Source organism: Saccopteryx leptura, chromosome 3, assembly GCF_036850995.1.
Source record: "Saccopteryx leptura isolate mSacLep1 chromosome 3, mSacLep1_pri_phased_curated, whole genome shotgun sequence".
In the NCBI taxonomy this organism is placed as follows: domain Eukaryota; kingdom Metazoa; phylum Chordata; class Mammalia; order Chiroptera; family Emballonuridae; genus Saccopteryx; species Saccopteryx leptura.
This window is the reverse complement of record NC_089505.1, coordinates 340,458,560-340,481,463: the sequence shown is the minus strand read 5'-3', so window position 1 is coordinate 340,481,463 and position 22,904 is coordinate 340,458,560. Positions and strand designations below refer to the sequence as shown.

At 41.3% G+C, this 22,904-nt stretch overlaps 2 protein-coding genes across 2 annotated transcripts in view; one reads left to right on the top strand and one right to left on the bottom strand.

Moving 5' to 3' along the window:
• Positions 1–1,789, bottom strand: part of DCAF13 (DDB1 and CUL4 associated factor 13) — a 29,071-nt gene extending 27,282 nt beyond the window's left edge. Inside the window, exon 1 of the mRNA XM_066379286.1 lies at positions 1,654–1,789. Within this exon, the coding sequence (XP_066235383.1) occupies positions 1,654–1,723 (70 nt within the window). The 5' untranslated portion in view covers positions 1,724–1,789. The remainder of the gene's footprint in view (positions 1–1,653) is intronic.
• A 164-nt stretch (positions 1,790–1,953) lies between these two features.
• SLC25A32 (solute carrier family 25 member 32) lies at positions 1,954–17,269 on the top strand. Its single transcript, XM_066379285.1, has 7 exons — positions 1,954–2,379; positions 6,974–7,124; positions 9,488–9,573; positions 11,138–11,298; positions 11,662–11,775; positions 12,103–12,248; positions 13,671–17,269. Exons 1-7 carry the CDS (start codon positions 2,226–2,228, stop codon positions 13,804–13,806), a joined length of 948 nt encoding a protein of 315 aa, XP_066235382.1. The 5' UTR covers positions 1,954–2,225; the 3' UTR covers positions 13,807–17,269.
• The last annotated feature ends 5,635 nt before the right edge of the window (positions 17,270–22,904 follow it).

Genomic DNA, 22,904 nt, shown 5'->3' with positions numbered 1-22,904 from the left:
TCTATAGCTGTTCCTACAACTATTTGGCATTTTAATAATTTTAAAAAAGGTTAAAAAAAATCTCAACAAGGTAGTTGCTGTATACCAATATTTATGTGTAGTCAAAAAATGAATTTTCATAGAAGACACTTTCATCATATTCAGGACAAAATTTTTTAAATGATGGAAACAGTTCTAACCATATATTTTCAAAATGATCTTCCATAGCACAAGATTTTTTGGAAAATAATCACTTCCTCACCACTCATCATTAAAAGGGACATCGAAATAACAGGTTATATTCTTTTTAAAATAAAAAATAAAAACACATACCCAGTGTTCACAGCCACAGAAAAGTTCAGCAAGTTCAAAAATTCTTATTTCACCATTATGCTCTACAACTCTTTTGAAAACTTTGATATATATTACCAAGGAACCTCTGCAGGAAAAGATTTTCATGCCCCCTACCACTTCACAAATTATTATAAAGTTTCTGTAATTTAAAATAATATTCTGCTCACAAAAATTAGGGGATATTTAAAAACGACTATGAAGCAATAAAATTTCCCTGAATTTTTGTGAGCAGTGTATATTATTCCCCCAATAAATGTAAACTGTAGTAATGTGCTGCAATATTCCAAAGGTAGAACAAGCACACCTGTGTCAACCCTCCAGTCTCTTCCTGGGATACCTATTGTATTATATACAGCATGTAACTAACATATTGTTCAATGAGGATGTCAGTGTCAATGCAGTTATTATGTAAATAAATGTTTTTTTAAGAACATGAATTGAATATTGTTTTTTCTACTCTGCAATGGATAGCCCAGTACATCCATTTTACAGACTTCTGACCATCACTGTCTTGTTACTTAACTTGTAGACCTCTTGTGAGTAAATATTTACTTCTTAGCAATGCTCATATATATGTTGATAGCTTCTATGACTCAATCAAAATAACAAAATATTGTTCCAGCCTCATCTTCTATCACTTATCCCTTACTCAAACTCCGATGACATGGCCCCCAAGTTCATTTTTGCCTTAAGGCCTTTGAACTTATTCTCTTCACTAAGAATATTCTGTTGACATATGGTTGGTCCCTTGTCATTTAGGTATCATGAGCAATTATATAATTCATAAATAGTGAGCATGTCAATGGAGAAACACACCAGTATAGATAAATATAGAACTCATTAATTTTATTTCAATCATTTCCAATTACAAAAGTTGTTGAAAAGTGAAAACTGATGGCTTTAAGTTTCACCTGTGTCTCTTCCTACATCCAGACATACATAATTTTAAGTCGTAAAGTGGCCAAAAGTTAGAACAGGAGAAAAATTTAAAGAAGCCAATTTAACTGTTAAATACTTCAATCCACGATTTTGGCTCATTCAAGATGTACTTTTCAACAACCTGAGAGAAGTAGCTGCGGGGGGGGGGGGGGGGGTTGGGAAAGCAGAAGCATTCTCCATATAACCAACTTCCCCCTAACCACTAAGAAAGTTCTTTTAGACTTCAAGAGAAGCTACCCGCTACCCAGTCCCGTCGCGGTCTGATCTGTAAAAAGTTTGCCTTGGCGAAAGAGAGCTGGGAGAGAATGAGACTAGAGCGCCTGTCCCCCGCCAGCTTCACTCAGACCCAAGGCTGGCGGGCTCCCTACTAACTTGCCTCACCTCTCTGTAGGTCCAACTTAGTTTCGCGGACATAGTTGTCCGGGTTCCGGCTCAGCATCTTCACCTTCATCTTGGCTACCACTTCTCTCCGCTTCCAGGAGCCTTGCCCTCCGGATTCCGGGTACCGCCCCCTCTCTGGCACACGCTACTTCCGCTTTTTGTAGCCTACTTCCTGCCATGTGACTTTCACGGAATGGAAACTGGCCGCTCGGTTGGACCCCGCGGCGCTCCGTAGTTTTGCGGACATTGGCTGGGGGCGGTTCTGGGCCCTCCCATCTTCTTCCTCCAGCCACGGCCTGCGCCGCTGTGGGCGAGGCTGGGCGGGAAGGGGCGGAGGAGGGCGCCCCACCTCCTTCGCGCTCCTCGCGGTGTGACTTGTGGCGCCTGTGTTTCGTGGTCCGTTGGCTACAGGGGCTCTCGACTCCGTGCTACCTAGTCCGCGCGGTGGTCCCGGAAGTGGGCTAGTGCCCCGGGGTTCCACCTACAGGGTGGCAATTCCCACGGTGGCGGCCACCGCATCCCGTCCCACCTCCTCGGCCCTAGGAGCCGTGGTATCAGCGGGCCCCGAGCCAATGACCGATCGTAGCCATCCGGCACCCGGGTCGTCGGCGTGGAGCACGATATTCCGCCACGTCCGGTATGAGAACCTGGTGGCGGGTGTGAGCGGCGGGGTCCTGTCCAACCTCGCGCTGCACCCGCTGGACTTGGTGAAGATACGCTTTGCCGGTAAGAGCCCGTTCTGACCCTGGGCTCTTTCTTGCTGTCATCCCGAACTGGGTGATAAAAATGCAAAAGGAGGCCTTAATATTCTCTGCTCCTTCCAAACCAAGAGGCGAGCGTTGAAGGAGATTGCTCTCAGTCCGGGCTCACCTGGAACTAGATTTGAGGGAGGGGACCTGGTAAAGGGATCTGACGGGCGTCGTGTTCCCCTAGGGCTGGGGAGTACGGGTAAAAAAGTCAGAAGAAAGTCCTCACTGATGTAGAATGTAGGACCCAAAACCTGACTTGTAAAATAAAAAACGAATTGGCACACTTTGAGCTTAGCCCTCAACACGTACAAAACATTAACCGTTGAAAGTACTTTGAAATCTTAGGGTAGACACGTGTTTGGCAGCTCAGCTGAGAGTCAAATGCGAGTGCGTAGTCAGTGTAAGGAGTAATCCCCAACAGGCATAAGATAGAATTCTCTTGAAGGTTTGTTTTCTAGCGTTTATAATGTGGTACAAGGTCCTGTGAAGGAGTTGATAGCTAGAATCCAAATACTATTTTGTGTTTTATTTAGGTTTATTGAATTAAGTGTCTTGAGTTAAGCAGTATATTGAAATTCACAAAGTACTTGAGAAGTTAAACTCAGCGCTAAGTTCTAGGAAAGATAGTTTGAAAGAAGGTCTTTGATAATTTTATTTGCAAACTATTTTTTGTCGTTTCAGTACTCTTACATGTTAAGTTCTGCCCTGAAAATTAGATCTGCAGAAGTGGTTTATTTTAAAGAGTTAAATTAACTTTAATTCTATTCTATTCACTTGTTATATATTGTTTCTTACTATTTGCTCTATGGCATACGGAAGTACCTAAACACAGTTCTTGCTCTGGGGGAATTTACAGTCTAATCCTAGGCTTGACACTTAGTAATATAAAAGATCATTGTAGACAATAAAACCAAGGGCAAACTAGAATAAACGTAAATACTAAAATATGAGTAGAGATAAACTATCAATAAAATTATAATTTGCTGATAGCCATATGCATCTGTATCTGTAAAGGTTCCATGATTAGATCATGAAGTTCCTCAATAGAAGGACTCAAATTTTGACAGTTGGACTGGAGGTAAGAAGCTATTCTATGAAGAAAATCAGTGAAAATTATGGACTATTATTCCTCAGAGAAAACCCACAAAGTCATATAGTTTTCATAGTTTGTGGTGCGTGCATACATAAATAAATTAGGATATAACATTCATTGAGCATTTACTAAAAACAAGGCGATGAACTGTGCATTATCTCCTTGACTACTTTGAACAACCCTGTGAATTTATTTTCCACATTATACAGATGAGGATAATAGAAGTGGACTAACACAAGCCATAGGTTTGTAAAGATAGAGCTGGGATGTAAACCCAGGCAGTATAATCTTGAATCCACTAGCACTTAACCACTCACTGTAGTACTACAACTAGAAATCCCTCTGGTACACAGTGGCTTGAACATGAAAAGAGTTTTGGATTTTGGCTATGGGCACTGGCCTCTAGGATTTGGTGTCTCGACTGCAATTTTTGTCTAGGAACAGAAGAGATGTCAGTCGAGAAAATCATTGAGGAATCATGTGGTTGGCCTAGTGAGTTTAAGAGGGTGCAATAAGCATACCATTCCTGAGGAAAGGGAAGTCTTGGTACCTGAGAAGATTGGTAGATTGGTAATCTTGTTGAAATGGGGAGAGGATTAGGAGACAGTATGGCTGAGGTGACAGATAAGACAATCGAAATTGGGTGGGAAGACAAAATTAAAGATCTAAGAGTTGAAGCAAGGTTTTTTAATAATACAGCCCACTGTGTGGCTGGGAAATTTTGGTAGAAAAGATGAAAATTTGGCCTGACCAGGTCATGATGCAGTGGACAGAGCATCAACCTGGGATGCTGAAGACCGAGGTTCAAAACCCCGAGGTCGCTAGCTTGAGCGCGGGGTCACCTGCTTGAGCGTGGGATCATAGACATGAACCATGGTCACTGGCTTGAAGGCCAAGGTCCCTGGCCTGAACCCAAGGTCGCTGGCTTGAGCAAGAAGTCACTGGCTCAGCTGGTATGAGAAGCAAACAATGAACAACTAAAGGGACACAACTATGAGTACATGTTTCTCATCTCTCTCCCTTCCTATCTTTTTCTCTTGCTTAAGAAAAAAAAAAAGGAAAATTTGGCAAAATGAAATCAAAATTGCTTGGCCATCAGCATTAATGCTGTAGTTTTTATGCTTTATAAAGCCCTTATAATAAAATTGTATCTTGTGACAGGGGTGTTAGTCTTGAATGTAGCATTAAATCAAATCTGGACTTTTTCAGTGAGCCAAATGCAAATTGAAACTCAAAGGTGTCCAGAGTACTACTATGAACAACCCTTTGTCAAGGGAAATTAGAAATCATTTCATATGAGAAATGTCTGGAGGACCTAGTTTAGCTGGTGGGAGGGTGGAACCTACAGTATTCCGAGAATTGTCATGTGGCAGAGGGAGCTGCCTTACTGTAATGTTGATCTGAAGGGCAGACAGAAGTTGGGTGGAAATTATAGGGAAGCAAATTTAGCCTGGCAAAGTGATGGTGTTCAGAAATGAAACCAGTGGTGACTACAAGTGGTTCAGGGGCTGGATGACAGAGGTTAGAAGATATTCTTGTAGTAGGTGTGGATAAGGTGATTGTGGAGACCTCTTTTAACTTTAAGATATATAGTCATGCCTCAGTATCTGCAAAGGATTGGTTCCAGGATTCCCGCTGTGGAAACCTGGAAACCGAAATCCCCAAATGCTCAAGTCCTTATACGAAATGATGTAGTATTTGCATATAACATATGCATAGCCTTCAGTATACAGTACTTTAAATTGCCTCTAGATTACCGATAACATTTAATACAATGTAAATGCTCTGTAAATAGGTTTTAGACTATATTGTTTAGGGAATAATGACAAGGAAAAAAAGTCTACATCTTCAGTTCAGATGCAGCCATCATAGGCCTAATTACATAGTACACATCAGCAACAACATAACTTTTTTTTTTTTTACATATATTTGACCCCAGTTGGTTGAATCTGCGGGTGCAGAGAGTAGACTGTAATTTTAAATCATCAGAATGATGAGATAGCCCCAATAAAGAAGAATGTAAATGAGGTAGAAAAATAATTTTCTAAAATGACCTGAAAACCTAATAATCCACACATTAATCAAGGAACCAACATCCAGAGTCCAGTAACAAGAATAACATGCAGTTGAGTTTTGGTCTAGTATTGCAAGAGCCAGTAGCATAAATAAACTAATACTTATTGAATGATTGCTATGTGCCACGCAGGATTTTTTTTCTTTTCTTTTTTTTTCTTTTTTGTATTTTTCTGAAGCTGGAAACGGGGAGAGACAGTCAGACAGACTCCCGCATGCGCCCAACCGGGATCCACCCGGCACGCCCACCAGGGGGCGACGCTCTGCCCCTCCGAGGCCTCGCTCTGCCTCCACCAGAGCCACTCTAGCGCCTGGGGCAGAAGCCAAGGAGCCATCCCCAGCGCCCTGGCCATCTTTGCTCCAATGGAGCCTCGCTGAGGGAGGGGAAGAGAGAGAGAGAGGAAGGAGAGGGGGAAGGGTGGAGAAGCAGATGGGCGCTTCTCCTGTGTGTCCTGGCCGGGAATCAAACCCGGGACTTCTACATACCAGGCCGACGTTCTACCACTGAGCCAACCGGCCAGGGCCGTGCCACGCAGGATTTTAAGGGCTTTATTTGTAATCCTTTGTAATTTTTAGAGTTGAGTTCTATTAGTGTTCTCATTTTATGGGTGAGAAAACTGTCATGGAGTAATCAAGTAACTTGCTCAGAGTCACACAGTGGTGGAACTGAGTGAGATTCAAAGCCAGTATACCTGACTCCGTTAGCATACGCTCTTAGTGTGAAACCATAAGTGGGTAGTTTGGTATAACTAAAGGGTAAAATGGTAAAGGTGGAAATGAAAATGATTTCAGAAAGTTGAGAAGCTGCCAGATGGATGGATCTTTTATGCCATATAAAAACAGAAGCCAGGTCTGAGCGTTAGGAAGGAGATCAGGACTAGAGAGGTAGAATGGAGTACAGGGACAGCAATTGAAAGTATATACTTAGTAATTGAGAGACTGTCCCTGTTGTGTGGGAAGACGGGCAGAAAACAAGGAGGCTGCAAAGGAAATTTAGTGGCGTAAGAGGAAAATCCGGGGAGTATGGTGTGAAACTAGCCTGAAGAAGAGTGTTAGGAATTAAATGACAGGTGCTGCTGAAGGGTTAGTAAGTTTATTTTTTGAGTAATATTTTTGACCATTTGAATTCTTAATCTTGGATTAAGCTAATCCAACTTAATTAGAGCTGCTAATCCAACACTGTACAATATTATTTGAGTTCTCAGTAATGCCTTCCATAAAAACTTGAATAAATTCATGAATGTGTTTATTTTAAAATATGAAATAATCCTGGAAAATTTCCTCTACCTAAATATGTTTTTCTTCTGAATTTATCACCTTTATATGATTGTATAGTATCTGTGTTTATATGTGATTCAGAGCTTGAACTTTGCCCTCACCTGACTTTGTGTATCTTTTCCCACAGTGAGTGATGGATTGGAACTGAGACCAAAATATAAAGGAATTCTGCATTGTCTGACTACCATTTGGAAACTTGATGGACTACGGGGACTCTACCAAGGAGTAACCCCAAATGTCTGGGGTGCAGGTTTATCCTGGGGACTCTACTTTTTCTTGTGCGTAGATCTAGATTTTCCAGTACTAAATGAAAGGAATTTTTGTTTTTAGTGATGTTTTTACATACCAGTTAATAAAGCAAGATGAGTCATTTAATCAGTTTCCTTGAATTGGAAGAGTCTGAAAGAGCAAAATGGCTTGATCCATACTCTGTTAGCTGTCCTCGGAGGCATTTGGTGTGGAAGAAAGTTTGTAATAGGAAGAAGGCAAAGGGGTGGAATGGAAAAACAGTTGCAGAAGCCATTTCTTTGAAATGAATTCCAGAAAATGGCTTATCCCAAAGGGAAAGCAGAAGAGAACGGATCTTGGGGTTCCTGTAGCAACATGTGCCACAGGAAACAAAGCAAAAGCTACTGCTTAGCTGAAAGAGTTTGAGGCGTGTTTCTTCTTCCCTCTTATTTGACCTGCTGCATCGTCTTCCTAGCTCATCCGTTTCCTTTATCCTTTACCTGTAACGTGTCATCACCATTTGAAATAACTGCTATTGCACACTTACTGTAGCAACCACAGAAAGGGTCTGCGGCAGGCACGCTCAAACTAGTGAGTGTACTTGAGCGGGGGAGCAGCCGCTGTGACCTGCAGTGGAGGGGTGTGTGCTGCTCTCGGGAAAGCAAGATAAAATTCAGCTCGAGTACTGGTTAAGTGGCTTTTTATTTTCAGTTCTAAGACAGACTTACAAGGGCGAAACTATGTATCAAATTCATGCTGTTAGGAATTTCAGAGTGGTGTAGGTTCTCCAAAGAGAGTTCCTAAAGACAAGACATATACAGTTTATGTGTTAAGTTTTTAATAATATAACAGTATACTTGTTTTATGTTAGAATGGTGTTGGTAAAACTTAGATTTACTTAGCCAAAATATTTTTTTAAGAGAAATTGAAATGAGAGAAAATAGGCTGATTTGACTCCCTTGCTCAAGTACGCATTAGTGGTTGCCTGACCAGGCGGTGGCATAGCAGATAGAGCGTCAGGCTAGGACACAGGGGACCCAGGTTCAAAACCCTGCGGTTGCTGGCTTCAGTGTGGGCTCACCAGCTTGAGCTTGGGGTCACTGGCTTGAGCATGGGATCATAGACATGACCCCATGGTTGCTGACTTGAGGAAGGGGTCACTGGCTTGGCTGTAGCCCTCTGATCAAGGCACATATGAGAAAGCAATCAATGAACAACTAAGGAGCCGCAACAAAAAATTGATGCTTCTCATTTCTATCTCTTCCTGTGTCTGTCTCTCACTAAAAAAACACAACACATTAGTGGTTTTCTATTTTCTGCCAAATAAAGTCCAAATGTCAGTCTGCCACTGAGGTGTGGCTCAGTTTTTTCTGTCTTCCTATTCACCCTTATCATAACTTTTGCTCATGCTCATCCGTTTTCCTATTGTACCTGCATGTGTCTCCATACCTAGCCAATGCCACTTCCTAGCAAAGCCTTCTGTGACCTCAGCCATACTTTCTCAATCCTTTCTGAGACTGCCTGTGTTATCTTTTATCTTTTGTTACTTGGTAGTCTGTTAAGAAGAATCCATTTATTGATAGAGTTTATCTATTTACCTACCAAACTTGCCAACTATAGTGGTAACTGAACATAGATATTCAGCACATGTTTATTTGTTAGGTGCCTTTTTTGGTCTCTTTTTGCCTTGTCTGCCCAGTCACTGAACCACCACTATACCTTCCCCCTCCTAGTTTTTCCTGTCGCTTTTATTTTATTTTATTTTTATTTATTATTTTTTTTTGAAGCTGGAAACGGGGAGAGACAGTCAGACAGACTCCTGCATGTGCCCGACCGGGATCCACCCGGCACGCCCACCAGGGGGCGATGCTCTGCCCCTCTGGGGCGTCGCTCTGCTGCGACCAGAGCCACTCTAGTGCCTGGGGCAGAGGCCAAGGAGCCATCCCCAGCGCCCCGGGCCATCTTTGCTCCAATGGAGCCTTGGCTGCAGGAGGGGAAGAGAGAGACAGAGAGGAAGGAGGGGGTGGGGGCGGAGAAGCAAATGGGCGCTTCTCCTATGTGCCCTGGCTGGGAATCGAACCCGGGTCCCCTGCACGCCAGGCCGACTCTCTACCGCTGAGCCAACCGGCCAGGGCCACCTGTCGCTTTTATTAATTGAAGCGTGTGTGATTAAAATACTTTACATATGTATTACTAGCCATATAATTTTGGGGGGAGGAGAGGTATAATCTTAACAGTAAACCATTCCAGCAGATCCATTCTTGAAAAAGCTCTCATTTTGTGGCTGCACTATGCATTGACTTTCTGTTCACTTTTGAGGAACCATTGTTATGATACCACTTTAAAACAGACTTGACTGTTTTATGACACCTACTCAGATATTTACTAAACTGCTCATGTTTTATTCTTTTAGTTACAATGCCATCAAGTCATATAGGACAGAAGGAAGAGCTGAACAGTTAAATGCAATGGAGTACCTTGTCTCAGCTGCTGAAGCTGGTAAGACAGTGGACAGTGTGTGAAATTTAAAACGTCAGATTTTCACTTTTGTTTTTTATTTTATTTGCCTTTTTTCCTTTGAACACCAGAGTTTAAATATGCTTACAACTATACTAATCAGTGATCACATGAAGTTTCTTAAAAAGCAGGTATTCTTATTGATTACTCTAGATAGATTTCAAGAATTTGACTTATCAGAGGGTAGTAAAACTTTAAAAAGTTATACATCTCTCATAGTTTAAAATGATTAAGTATAGTGTTTCTTCAATTAAAGTATATATAATTTCAGTTTTCAAATCATACAGTTTAGTTGCCTTGTTTAATTGCCTTGTGTGTATGATACTCAAGGAAATACAAAGTAACACTCATAAATCTTTAAAACCCCTTTGATACTTTACATACCTTTCTTTCCTTTTTTATTTTATTTTAGTTTATTTTATTCATTGATTTTAGAGAGACGATGCAGAGAAAAGGAGGGGGGTGAGGGGGAGGAGTAGGAAGCATCAACTCACAGTAGTTGCTTTTCGCATGTGCCTTGACCAGGCAAGCCTAGGGTTTTGAACCCGCAACCTCAGTGTTCCAGGTTGATCCTTTGTCCGCTGAGACACCACAGGTCAGGCCTTACTTTCTTAATGTTGCTTTTTAAGGCAAGAACTATCTTACTCATTTTTGAATACCTAGCTGCTAGCAGAGATCTAAATCACAGGAACAGTAAATATTTGTTGAACGAAGGACTACTTAGAAAACTGCAGATGAGAAACTGACCTCAATTTCTTTTTATACAAAATTGTCACTTTCTATAAAAAATGTGAAATAATACTTATTACATTGCATGGTTCTTTAATTTGGGGGGTGTAGTAGTTATTTGAATGGACTTGAGCAAGATCATGTTAAGTTGGGGCGGATATCTGTGTGCACATGCACACATTATTAAGGTGCTGGATTCCTGGTTCTTTTCCCCTCATCTGCCGCCCCTCTGGGTTAGCCTGTGTCCTGCTCTTCTGAATCTGTATCTATATCTCTTTATCAGAGTTGGCTTCCTGTGTCTTCCAGCTGTTCTCCTACACCAGGTCTCATTGTTTAGAAGCTAGGACGTCTTTATCCTCACACCCTAAAGGGAAAGTGTTTTACATTTCCATCTCCCCCCTCCATTTTTTTTAATTTTTAAAAATTGATTTATTGATTTTAGAGGGAATGAGAGATCAATTTGTTATTCTACTTATTTATGCATTCATTGGTTGATTCTTGTGTGTGCCCCAACCTGGGACTGAACCTGGAACCTGACATATCAGGAGGACACTGTAACCAACTGAGCTACCCAGCTACCCAGCCAGGGCCCCATCTCCCTCTTACTTTACCTCTCACTAACCACATGAGGAACATTTTATGATCACCTAACATGATGTCTACTTTTTAGCCCTAAGACTGTGGCTCAGAGACACTTACCACTGTTGCAGGTACAGATCCTGGGCAGCCCTTTTCTTATTGGACTGTTCTTAATTTGGATTGTTATAAGTGAGAAAGTACTTGTATGCTGAGTAATTGTATTTAAATCTGCTTTTAGGAGCCATGACTCTCTGCATTACAAACCCATTATGGGTAACCAAAACTCGCCTTATGTTACAGTACAATGGTGTTGTTAACCCACCCCAGCGGCAATATAAAGGAATGTTTGATACACTTCTGAAAATATATAAGTATGAAGGTGTGCGTGGATTGTATAAGGTAATGAATTATTATCAGTACATTTTTAATAACTGACCATTATAATTTCCCATGGCTCTACTGTGCCAGTTATGAATGACCTGTAGTCAGTCCTAAAAGGAAGCCAAACTTAGACAAGAAACAATTTAATGAAAACTGAAATCTAGTTTACAGTATTGCGATTGTGCTGTGTGTCCCTGTTACTATAAGGTGTAATATCATGACACAGGTGGGTGTGAGAACTGTCTAAAACTTTGTCAAGTAACCATTTCACTTAAGTCACACATTGAGGTCACCCATTCCTTACTCCTTTATGTGGAAGCTGTGGTCTTTTGGGAAATTGCTTACTTTAGTTTTTTTTTTTCTTTAATTGTTTTGATTTAGGGGTTTATTCCTGGGCTGTTTGGAACATCACACGGTGCCCTTCAGTTTATGGCATATGAATTGTTGAAGTTGAAATACAACCAACATATCAATAGATTACCAGAAGCCCAGTTGGTAAGATGATTCTTGAAAACAAATGTATTATTTACTTTTATGGGCGTATAATAGATGGAAATGTTGTCATGCTTACTTTGGGAATATTATGATGATGAATATTGACTCTGCCACTAATTTAATTTATAGTTAAATATTTCATAGGCCAATGACATACAGATGTTAAAAATAGAACCCCTTAATTTCTCAAAGCTTTTGTTAAGAAGGGAAATAGTATTTTTCACTTATAGATTCATTTAAATGTTTGCTTTTTATATAATTTATATTGCTATATTTTTAAAGAAATCTTGTCTGAAGAAAAAGACATGTTTTGTGTTGTCGTTTTAGAGCACAATAGAATATATATCTGTTGCAGCACTATCCAAAATATTTGCTGTTGCAGCGACATACCCATATCAAGTTGTGAGAGCTCGTCTTCAGGACCAGCATATGTCTTACGAGGGTGTATTGGATGTAATCACAAGGACATGGAGGTGAGAGCGTGCATTGTGTATCAGGATGGCTCTTAGCTGGGACCTTGCAAATCTTAAACTGTCTGGTTGACATTAGTTTTATAGCAAAGGCCAGTGTGCTGTGGTGAGAACATGGCTGGCGGACCCTGCTTTCCCATTTCCCATTTACTACATATAAGGAATGGACTTAATCTCCGTGAGGCTTCATTTGTAAAATTAGAATATCTAGGCTGAATAGGTTATAAAAATCAAAGGAGATCTATGAAAGTACTTTGACACAAAATTTAGATGTTTTAAAATAGTTGAATAGCCTTGAATAAAAGAAGTCATAAAAGACTTGGTTTAATGCAATTAAGAAGGCCCCACACTTGCTACCAGCACCATAACGTCTACAAATATATCAAGTTCTTAAACTACATTGTTTCATTATAATGTTTATGAGATAGATGCTCTAGGACCTTACCTCTTGTTTATATCAATTAGCCTATGGTAAAGTTGGTTTTGTTATTATGTCATTTTGCTTAAAGTCGCAGAACTTGACTCTTGATGAGGACTCACTGCACTGTTCTCCGCGTATGGAAGAAATGCTTGTTCATTATCATGGGTATAGTTAGACTTTTATAGGTTTACATCCTCATATTTATCTTTAATTCTAAAATGCCGGAGCAGAATATTTAGAATGTTTAAATTTAGTTCAATTTAGTAAATACTTACCAATAACCTAAGTGATAAGGTCCAAGGCTATATTCCTGTTTTAGGCTAAGGAAATAAATTATTTTAGAATGTGCTACATTCAGTGTTGTCTCACATTTATATAATGTACGAAGTTTTTAATGCCTATATTAGGTCATTTACTGCTCCTGTACATTTATACATTTAAAGGCATTTAAAAGATGATTATCAGCCTGACCAGGCAGTGGCACAGTGGATAGAGCGTCAACCTGGGATTCAGAGGACCCAGGTTCAAAACCCTGAGGTCACTGGCTTGAGCCCAAAGGTTGCTGGCTTGAAGCCCAAAGTCACTGGCTTGAGCCAAGGGGTCACTGGCTCAGCTGGTCAAGGCACATATGAGAAAGCAATCAATGAACAACTAAGGTGCCACAACGAAGAATTGATACTTCTCATCTCTCTCCCTTCCTGTCTGTCTGTCCCTATCTGTTCCTCTCTCTGTCTCTTGCTAAAAAATAATAATAATAAAAGATGATTATTAAAGCACTTTCCAGTTCAGTTTTGAGGTGTCCCTTCCCTCTCTTCCTCAACCAGCCCATAAAAGGAATGTAAGCCCCTACAAATGGCTCATAAACTACATTACTTGAGGACATTGAAAACATGAACTTATATCACAGTGAGGTTTGACAGCTGGCTCCAAGCCCCATGTCAGTTAAACTTTTGTATCTTCATAGCTATATAGGAAAATAAACATATGTTTTTTTCTCTCTAAAGGAAAGAAGGCGTCGGTGGATTTTACAAAGGAATTGCTCCCAATTTGATTCGAGTGACTCCAGCCTGCTGTATTACCTTTGTGGTATATGAAAATGTGTCCCATTTTTTACTTGACCTTAGAAAAGAGAAAAAGTAAGCTAAAAGAAGACAAGTCCAGTACATCTGCCCAAGGCAGCAACATACTCCTTTGTGTTTGAAATACAGCACTCAGAAGAATACTACACAGCAATGTGGCTCATAATCAGAATTGGTCTGTAATCATTAGAAGTAAAAAAACTGCTAAGTCTCTGCAGTGTTCTGCTTTTTGCCTTCCCCACGTATCGGGACTTGGCTACCTCTGCCTGAACTGGCCGCCATTGATACAACAGTAAAACTGACACCACGTGGGAAGTCTCACAGATTTCTCCATTTCATTGTTCAAGTAGAAGCTGATTTGCCCCATTTGCTAAATGGATTAGATGAATGTGCTTTTTTTTGCTGAACTCATTTTCCTGGATTAGCTTTAAAATTGACCTCTGCAACAGCAAGAAAATGGCTTCTTATAAGAATGTCATCACTGTTTATGGGCAAATTAAACCTTAAGGATTATCTGGAAAAGATGTCGCCCAAATCTAGACCATTTTAGAAATGGGACATTTTGGTGAGAAAAAATAATCTACTTAGTTTTAATTCAATTGGAATACACTAGCTACAGAGAAATTTGAGAAGTTATGTATTTCTTTATTTGAGAAATATCTGCCGTTTGTTGTCATTTCATCACTGATTTTGTTTCCAGAGGTTCTACTATAATTTCAAATGTAATCCTGGTCCCGGGCCGGTTGGCTCTGGTACAGCATCAGCCTAGCTTGTGGATGTCCTGGTCAGGACACACAGGAGAAGCAACCATCTGCTTCTCCACCCCTCCCACAGCTATAGTTTGATTTGTTCAAGCACATGGGTCCAGGGCACTGAGGGTTGCTCTGTGGAAGCTTCATCTCAGGTGCTGAAAATAGCTCGGTTGGGAATATGGCCCCAGATGGGGTTGCTGGGTAGATCCGGTCGAGGCGCTTGCGGGAGTCTCTCTCTCTCTCTCTCTCTCTCTCTCTCTCTCTCTCTCTCTCCTCCTCTCACTTGGAAAAGAAGAAAAAAAATGTAATCCTGGATCCCATTATTTTTTTTGACATGGTGTCTTTTTTTTTACCTAGTTCTTTTAAATTTATAAAGTCTGAACTAGAATCCAGCTGTGTCAGCCCTTATTTAGCATATTTGACTAGAAGTCACTGGCGTTATAAATAGATCACCTTATACAGATACTGGAATAGTCTATGTAAGGCTGTGGGTGCTTGCACTCAGGGTGGAATGGGGATTGCAGATGGCAGAGTGCCTGCCAGCCACTGTGAGGGGCCATTTTTGCTGGTCGTTTGCCGAGAAGCAGTTTTCCCCTGCTTTGTTTGCTCGTCCACCATTGCGAGACTATTAAATGGCAATGGCCCAACACTTTCCGGCTCCGCAGTCTCTACCACCTGCCAAATCCAGTGTGGTCTTGCAGTGGCTACTGGCATTACAATACCTAATTATATTTACTATAATTTCTTGTAACATGTCCAGGAATACTTTATAAATTAAATGTGATGTACTTTTTCATACTTCTGGATTAGACTATAATTCATATGAAATCCTAACAATCACTGTATAGAAAGACAAGCTGCAGTTGACATTTGGAGTTTTAGAGGTAGTGGCATTATTTGAGTGCCTCTTATGTATTCCAAATAAAACATAATTTCTGTCCTTTAAGAGCATACAGGCTTTCAGAATAAATATATAAACATTAAATAACTATAGTTCTAGGTTAAGAGCATGCAAGATTTCTACAAAGCCCTGTAAGAGTACTGAGCATTCGTTTTACTTCAACAAATAGTTACTGAGCTCCTGCCCTGTGTCAGCTGTGTTCCTAAACATTGAGGGTAAAATAAATAAGCCAAACAACATTCCTGTCCTCAGGGAACTTTCATTTTAGTGACAAGAAACATACAAAATCAGCATGATATGATTTCAGGTACTAAACGCTGTAAGTAATACTAAAGCACTGTTGTGAATCGTGTTACTTTGTTAGGATGCTTAGGGGTCACGAAAGGTCTCTTTGAGGAGATACTTGAATCGTGGCATAAGAGAGGAAGCAAGCCACAAGTGAGATAGAGGAAACACTGATAGAGAACCGGGAGTGTGTAACGCAGGTGGCCGAGGCCAGGCAGGTCCACACTGGATACGGGCAGATGGTAGGAGGAACTGCGGAGCCAGAAAGCATCAGGCCATTCCCAGTTTACTGGAGGCTCACAGAGACAGGCCAGCAAATAAACAAAGGAAAACCACTTTCACACTGGAGAGCGAGGGATCAGGAACACCGCCCTCACAGGTGTGTCACTGAGGGAATAAGGGAACCACGCCTCCCAGGGGCCAAGAGAGCAGTGGCAGGGGAGAGCTATCTGGAAGAACTGCCCCCGAGGGAAAGCACCCACAGCTTTTCATAGACTCACGCACATGCTTTCTGCCACGTGCTCACACGCTAACATGCAAAGTGCTTGCAGTGTGGAAACCAGTGAGCTAGCCTAACAGCTGTTTTCCTCACAGAGTACAAGGGCCCCGAGGCAGGAAGTAACTTGGCTGGAGGGATGAATGGCCAGAGGAGGTTGGACAAGTGGCCGTTACAGTATGGTGAGAAAGTTCAAGTTCTGACCCCAGAGAGGCTTCAAATTTCAGCTTTCTCATTTTCTGTTGGACCTGAGGCAAATCACTTTACTTCTGTCTCAAGTTTTCTCACCTGTAAAATGGTATCTTGGATCAGTTCCTTCATAACAATGCCTGAGATGGGGATTCTGGGCAAGTGGCTTACTTATTGAGGGAGTGCTCTTAGGAATCTGCAATGGAATAAAGAAAACAGGACCCGGTGGGGGAAGAAGAGGTTTGCAGCGTTCACCCTCTGTACCCTATGGTGTACTCTGTGGTGTGGGTGGGCCACATAGGTTGTCCTGCCCCGAGGTGAGGAGCTGAGCTGTTACGTTCCCATGCCAGGCATTTTTACTGCCTGCAGTGGGGGAAGGAGGAGCTGGAGGGGTGGCGAGGTGACTGCTCAGCTGAGGGCAGTCAGTCCTCCAACTAAGGTGGAGGCATGAGCTGTTTGTTAGCCAACACCCACTGCCGCTAGGCTGTGGGGGCACCAGCCCTGTGAAAGGGTCTGGGAGGCTCATCAACAGAATCTACCACAAATCAGGATAATGTAGGCACACAATAGGCATAGGATTACTGACAGGATTGAGTGGCTTAACCCAAGTAAAGTGCTTAGCAGTCTCGGGCCGGTAAACATTAGCAGGGGCCAGATCTTATAGGCCATGGTAAGGGGTTTAAATTGCATGGGAGCTCGTTCTGGGGTTGTGTAGAGGAACAATTAATTAGGAGACAAGAAAGAAGCAGGATACTAGTGAAGCTAATTAGGAAGCTGGTGGTAGTGTGGACTTGGTTGATGGAGGTAGTTTACAGCCAGGGGGGAATTAGAACAGGGTTTATGGAGGAGAAAACATTTAAGCTGGGACTTGAAGGAAGATATTTCAAAGGGACCCTTGGGACCATAGGACAAAGCACAGTGACATGTCTTGAGCAGTGAGTTGACAATGAGATAATGAAAGGGAAGACAAAGCTGAAATATTGGGACTAGAATATGAGAACTCTTAGGGTTTTTGATGGATAAAGAGAAATGAGAGAAAATGGGACAGAGAGATATGGCTACATCTGAGAGGTGACAAAGGGAGACCAATCAGATAGGAGGAGCACACTCAGAAGGAAGGGGTTATTGACCAGGTAAATATTTGAGTAGGATGAAGATTAATGCCACTGATAACTAAGTACAGTAGATTCAAATTATAGAGGCTGAAGACAGATTGCAATCAGCTAAGCAGGAGGAGCAAACTACACGTATTCATTTCACCCCAGACTTCTTTCTTGGGTTTCAGCAGATAAAGGAGAGGTAAAGAACTGTAGCTGGAAAGAGTGCTGGGAGTCTAGGAGGCAGTGGAAGTGTTGGCAAAGGAAAAACCAGAACATGGTTGTAGGGAGAATGTGAACATTGAAGATCCAGGCCCCCCAAAGAGAGCTTGCTGGAGCTAGGCACCAGAGAATGAACATCTGGTAGAACCTGACCCATACAATGAAGGGTGCCGTGCTTTGTGAAAAGAACACTATTACATTTTGATATGTGTTTTTGTGGCCTGGCAATTTTAGAAAGTGTTGTTTTTTAAACATACTAAAAAAGGGGTATCAACTAAAAGGTATGTTTGAGCTCACGAGGCATCAAAGAGAAATTTCTTTTGAATGTGGACACTTTACTGAATGTAAAACCATCCAGATAAAGTACTGTATGTATTACCACTTGCATAGCAAGGTCTTTTTAGTGATTATAAAATTATTATGTTAGAGAAATAAAATACTGGGAAATGGTTTACTTAACCTTTTTGTCTGTTTTCTAAAAGTGTGTTAGGTAATATGGAGAATGTATGTGAGGCTAAGTTTTGGGTTAAAGTCTTAGATTTCTTTCTAAATGAGGAAAGGAAATAGACTCTGGAAGTACCTGTAATGAATGCCTGTTACTGGCTGCCCAGCATCTATTTCCCATCCAAGGAGCCTGAATTTCTTTTCAGAACTTATCCCCTCCCTTCATTCTCACCTTTGTGATTTAGATGGGATGGCCTCACCTGCCCCAGACGAGGGCCCTGATTAGTAGAGCCAATCTAAATGTGCCATCTCTGTTCATAAAGAGTGGTTTGGAATTGACACAGTTACCTAAGCTGGTCCAGCCAGACTGACTCTAAAGACATCATTTTCTGAGAGTGCTGACATAGACTCTCTCTTTGCTGTCTCATGGATGAGGATTCATATGACTCTCAGCTCCTCAAATTCAATTTAGGATCATGAATTGGGGGGAGTGTGTCCAAAATGGAGTCAACACCAAGGAAATGACAGTAAAAAATTGAAAGAAAGGAATTAGCTCCAACCTCAGACTGGAGGGGGTGGGGAACAGTTTTCTTTCAGATAAGCTTAAGATTTAGCCACCTAATAAAGGAATTTCTGAAAGGAAAGAAAAAGCTTGGTCATAAGTCATATGAAATTCTGGATCAGTTGTCACCCCTTGCACATGTACCTCTAGTTTCCGTTGGGTGAACCTCTATATTTCCTTTATTTTATAAGCCAGACTCAGTTGGGTTTTTCTGTTGTTGCAGCTGAAAGCTTTCTACATGAATCTGCAGTGCAGACCCCAAAGTCTGTCACTTCCCCATCAACTCATGATGCTGGTGAACTGGTTTCTATGGAAATTGATGTCACCTTTATTAAAAGCGAGCACTTTTGGATCCTTACATATGTTGTGTAGTTTCTTTAAAATGTGTTTAGTTTTATAGAAAAACATGTTATTTATTATTTATAAAAAATAAAATTTATTCAACTCACCATGAAAAGAATAAAAGAAGATTGACCAGTAGTCTTAGAAAAATGACTAAAATCTACTACTTCTGGTCCAAAACCCAAGAGTACAAAAGTCGTCTGATTTGGAAGTTCTCCCTCGATATTTTCTGAGATCAAATCATACGGGATTCTATGTTAATATTAAATTTCAATATATGTTAATTATGACATTAGGCTTGTCCTAAAGCCTAGAAAGTGATTAAACTAGTTCACACTCAACATGTCAAAAGAAAAAACAACCAGCTGCTTTTGTTAAATGACTCACATTAAACTCTTCCCCATCCAGGGTCTAAACTAATTCAGAAATAGAAAAGCAAAACAAAACTAACCAACCAAACAAAAAGAAACAGAGAAGTGGAACGTGAAATATATTAGTGATAAAGTTGAAATGAGAGAATGAGGCTTATGCCTATATAAAAGTGGGCTTCCTTATACAAAGCCCTAGAATCCCGCGGACACACCCATCCTGCCACAGACAACGACGAGCCAAGACCATTTCCCAGGCTACCCTTGTAGAACGTGACAAAGAGGAAGGGGTGGGGGCCATGCGTTATCTCTGTGAGCAGCTGCTTCCCAAGGAGAGAAGAGAAAGCTGCTCATGCTCGCTTCTTGTCCCAAACTCACCAAGTCATCACAGCTCTAGCAATCTATGTACAGTGCAGAGACGGTACACAACAGTAAATTCAACCAGGAGATGTTGAAAGAATTGTTAAAGTCGGGTAGAGTAATATATGTTAAGAAAGCCTGGCCTGTGATGTAGTGGATAGAGAGTTCACTTGGAATGCTGAGGTTGCCAGTTCGATACCCTGGGTTTGCTTGGTCAAGGCGCGTACAATAAGCAATCAATGAACAACTAAAGTGAAGCAACTATGAGTTGATACTTCTCGTTTCTCACCGCTCCCCCCCCCCACTCCAGAAAATCATTAAATGAAACCATTAAAAATATATATATATGTTAGGAGAACTCTAAGTAATACCCTAGGGCTGAGGGAGAGTACCTAAGGAAGGACACGCTTGGAAGAGGGCCACCCTCTGGCATTCAGACTTCATTGGAGAAGGTGTGGCGGACCACTGGATAGTGAGAGTTTGCTGGTTCGCCTGGTTAGGGATGATTTAGAATCTTCCAATAAGTAGGAAATGACCCTCTGGGTCACAAGCAAGGCAAGGCTGGTGAGCAGGTTGCAGAGGAAGTTAGGGTGTTTCTGTAGGCACAAAGCCAGGAGCAGACCTTTTCCACATTGGAAAGGCCTTAGGAACAACCCGGTAAGGGGCTGGCAAGCTAAGAGTGAACAGGCATGCCAGGGAGCCTGGGGCACTGCCTCAGCCTGAGGCCAGGAGCATGTGTGTCCCTCTCAAAAGCCTGCAGTAAGGTGATCACCAGACCTCTTGGGCTGGGACTCAGTTAGTCAAGCGACTGTGCATTTTGGGTATGCAAACAGTGAAGCATCATTAGAGGCCCACACACTTACACACAGTGGCGGCATTCAGCAAGTTCGCAACAGTTCAGCAGAGCCGGTACCGAATTTTTTGTTGAGTTCAGTGAACCAGTTGTTAAAATGGCACTTCTAATCAGGATTCTGTCTAAGGTGGGTGCTTGGGCAGCCGCCCAATGTGGAAATCACAAATTTATATTCCTTATTCTTTTTTTAATGTTCAGCTGCACAACAGTGTATTCTAAGTGTCCATAGTAATGTTCATTCTGTCCATAGGTGAAAAAAATTTGATGGAACTATGCTTGTAATATTTATTTATTCATTTCATAAAATTCATTACACCTTTGATGAAATACTACATTTTCATTCCCTCACTTCTGTTACTTCAGTCGCCTATTTCTAATATATCAAACACAATGACTATTAGTCTTATCGGCCTACCTCTAAAGGAATGGGATCCTACTCCTACAGTGAAAACATGGTTAAGGATAAATCACACAGCCAATGATGCTCGGATAGAAGTGAAGAAAGTTGCAAGTGAGGACACCAATTAAGAGCCAATATGGAAATATCTTAAATAACAGTTTTATTGTGTTTTTTTTTTGTCAGGTATTATTTAATTTTTTATTAATATTTTAAAACTCTCTTGTAGCATAATCTGATTTTGTGTGCTTCTTTTATTGTCCTTATTTAAGTAGTAAATGCATGAAATAATAAACTACCTTTTGGTAGATCTTTTTTTATACTTAAAACAGTCATTAGGGCAGAGAACTGGTTTTTAAAGTATTTGAATCCCACCACTGCTTACACATACACCACTGACAGATCATGCAGCAAAAGCAAGAAAAAAATTTCAGTACACTGAAATTGGAAAGAGAAGCTTCTTTCTCCTTGCAATGTCCCTCTAGTATCCTCTACTTAATGTGCTTCTTCTAAAGAAGAGTGCCTAGAGTCCGGCCCATTTTCCCAGAGTGGGCACTGAGGATGAACTTGGAGCTAAGAGGTTCAATGAACCTTTGATTACTCAGCTTTCATATGCACCCTTCTACAAGATTTGAGTTCCTGTACAACAACAAAGCAATTAACTATATTTTAACCTAGCAAGATGCAGCTATTCTGATAAATGAAGTTCTTGCCCTTCTCCCAGATGAGAAGAAACAAAGCCCCAACAGTCATTGAATCCATTGCCGGCTATGTTAATTACCACTCATTCAGTCATGGTCTCAGTGAATATTCTGTTAACGAAAGACTACTTTGTAAAGTTGACCTCCACCAGCTTTAAAAATAAAATACACACACACACACACACACACACACACACACACAAATACGCAAAGGAAGGAAAGACAAAAAGGGTTAGAATATATCATATAAATAAACATGTGCATATAACAAAGAGAAAATATGCAAAGCTAGCACAGTCCTGGTCTTTGTAATTGGCCACGATTATGGCTGATATCTATACCTCCCGTCCTCAACTACCCAGTCCATATCTTCTTTGCCCACAGCCGGAACCCACAGTTCTGGGTTCTTTACCTGGTGGAGTGATCCAAACCTTTCTTCTTGGTCCGAGTCCTCAATCATCCTGCTTCTTCTGGTTCCTGTAGTTTTTCATTAAGCTTTAATGTTGGCATGGAAGTTTTAGGAGAAACCTTACAAAATCTCCAGATTTTAGAATCATTTGCTGGTTCAGGCAAACTTTTCTCACCACTCAGTGGTCTGCAACTGCATCTTCTCTAACTAACCTAGGTTTCCCTAACATGGCCCTCCTTGCTTCTGCCATCAGCAGCAGAATTCTGTTGGTAACTGGGATCAATCACAAAAGCCAATCGGTTAACCTTCTGTTTTTCACCTGTTGGTTCAGCGGGATTAGAAGTGTGAAATGGCCAGGCGGCAGTCTGTGGTAGGCAGAATTCTAAGATGGACCCCATGATTCCTGCCCCTGGTGCATAAACCCTGTATAACTTCCCCTGTGCACTGCTGGGACCTGTAAATAAAACTGGGTATCACCTCCATGATTATGTTATATGGCAAAAGGGATTTTGCAGGTGTAATTAAGGTCCCTAATCAGTTATCTAAAATCCAAGCAGAGATTATCCTGGGTGGGTCCAACCTACTTAATTAGCAGAAGAGTTTGTTTCCTTGACAGTTTGGAAGAAAAACAGCTCTGTGGCAAGAGGAGGATCTGTGTGGCAGGCACCTGAGCATGACCTCTAGGAGCTGAGAGCAGCCCTTAGCTAACAGCAAGAAAACAGACTTTAATTACACAGCTGTAAGGAATTAAAATGCTGCTGACAACCGCTTGACCTGGGAA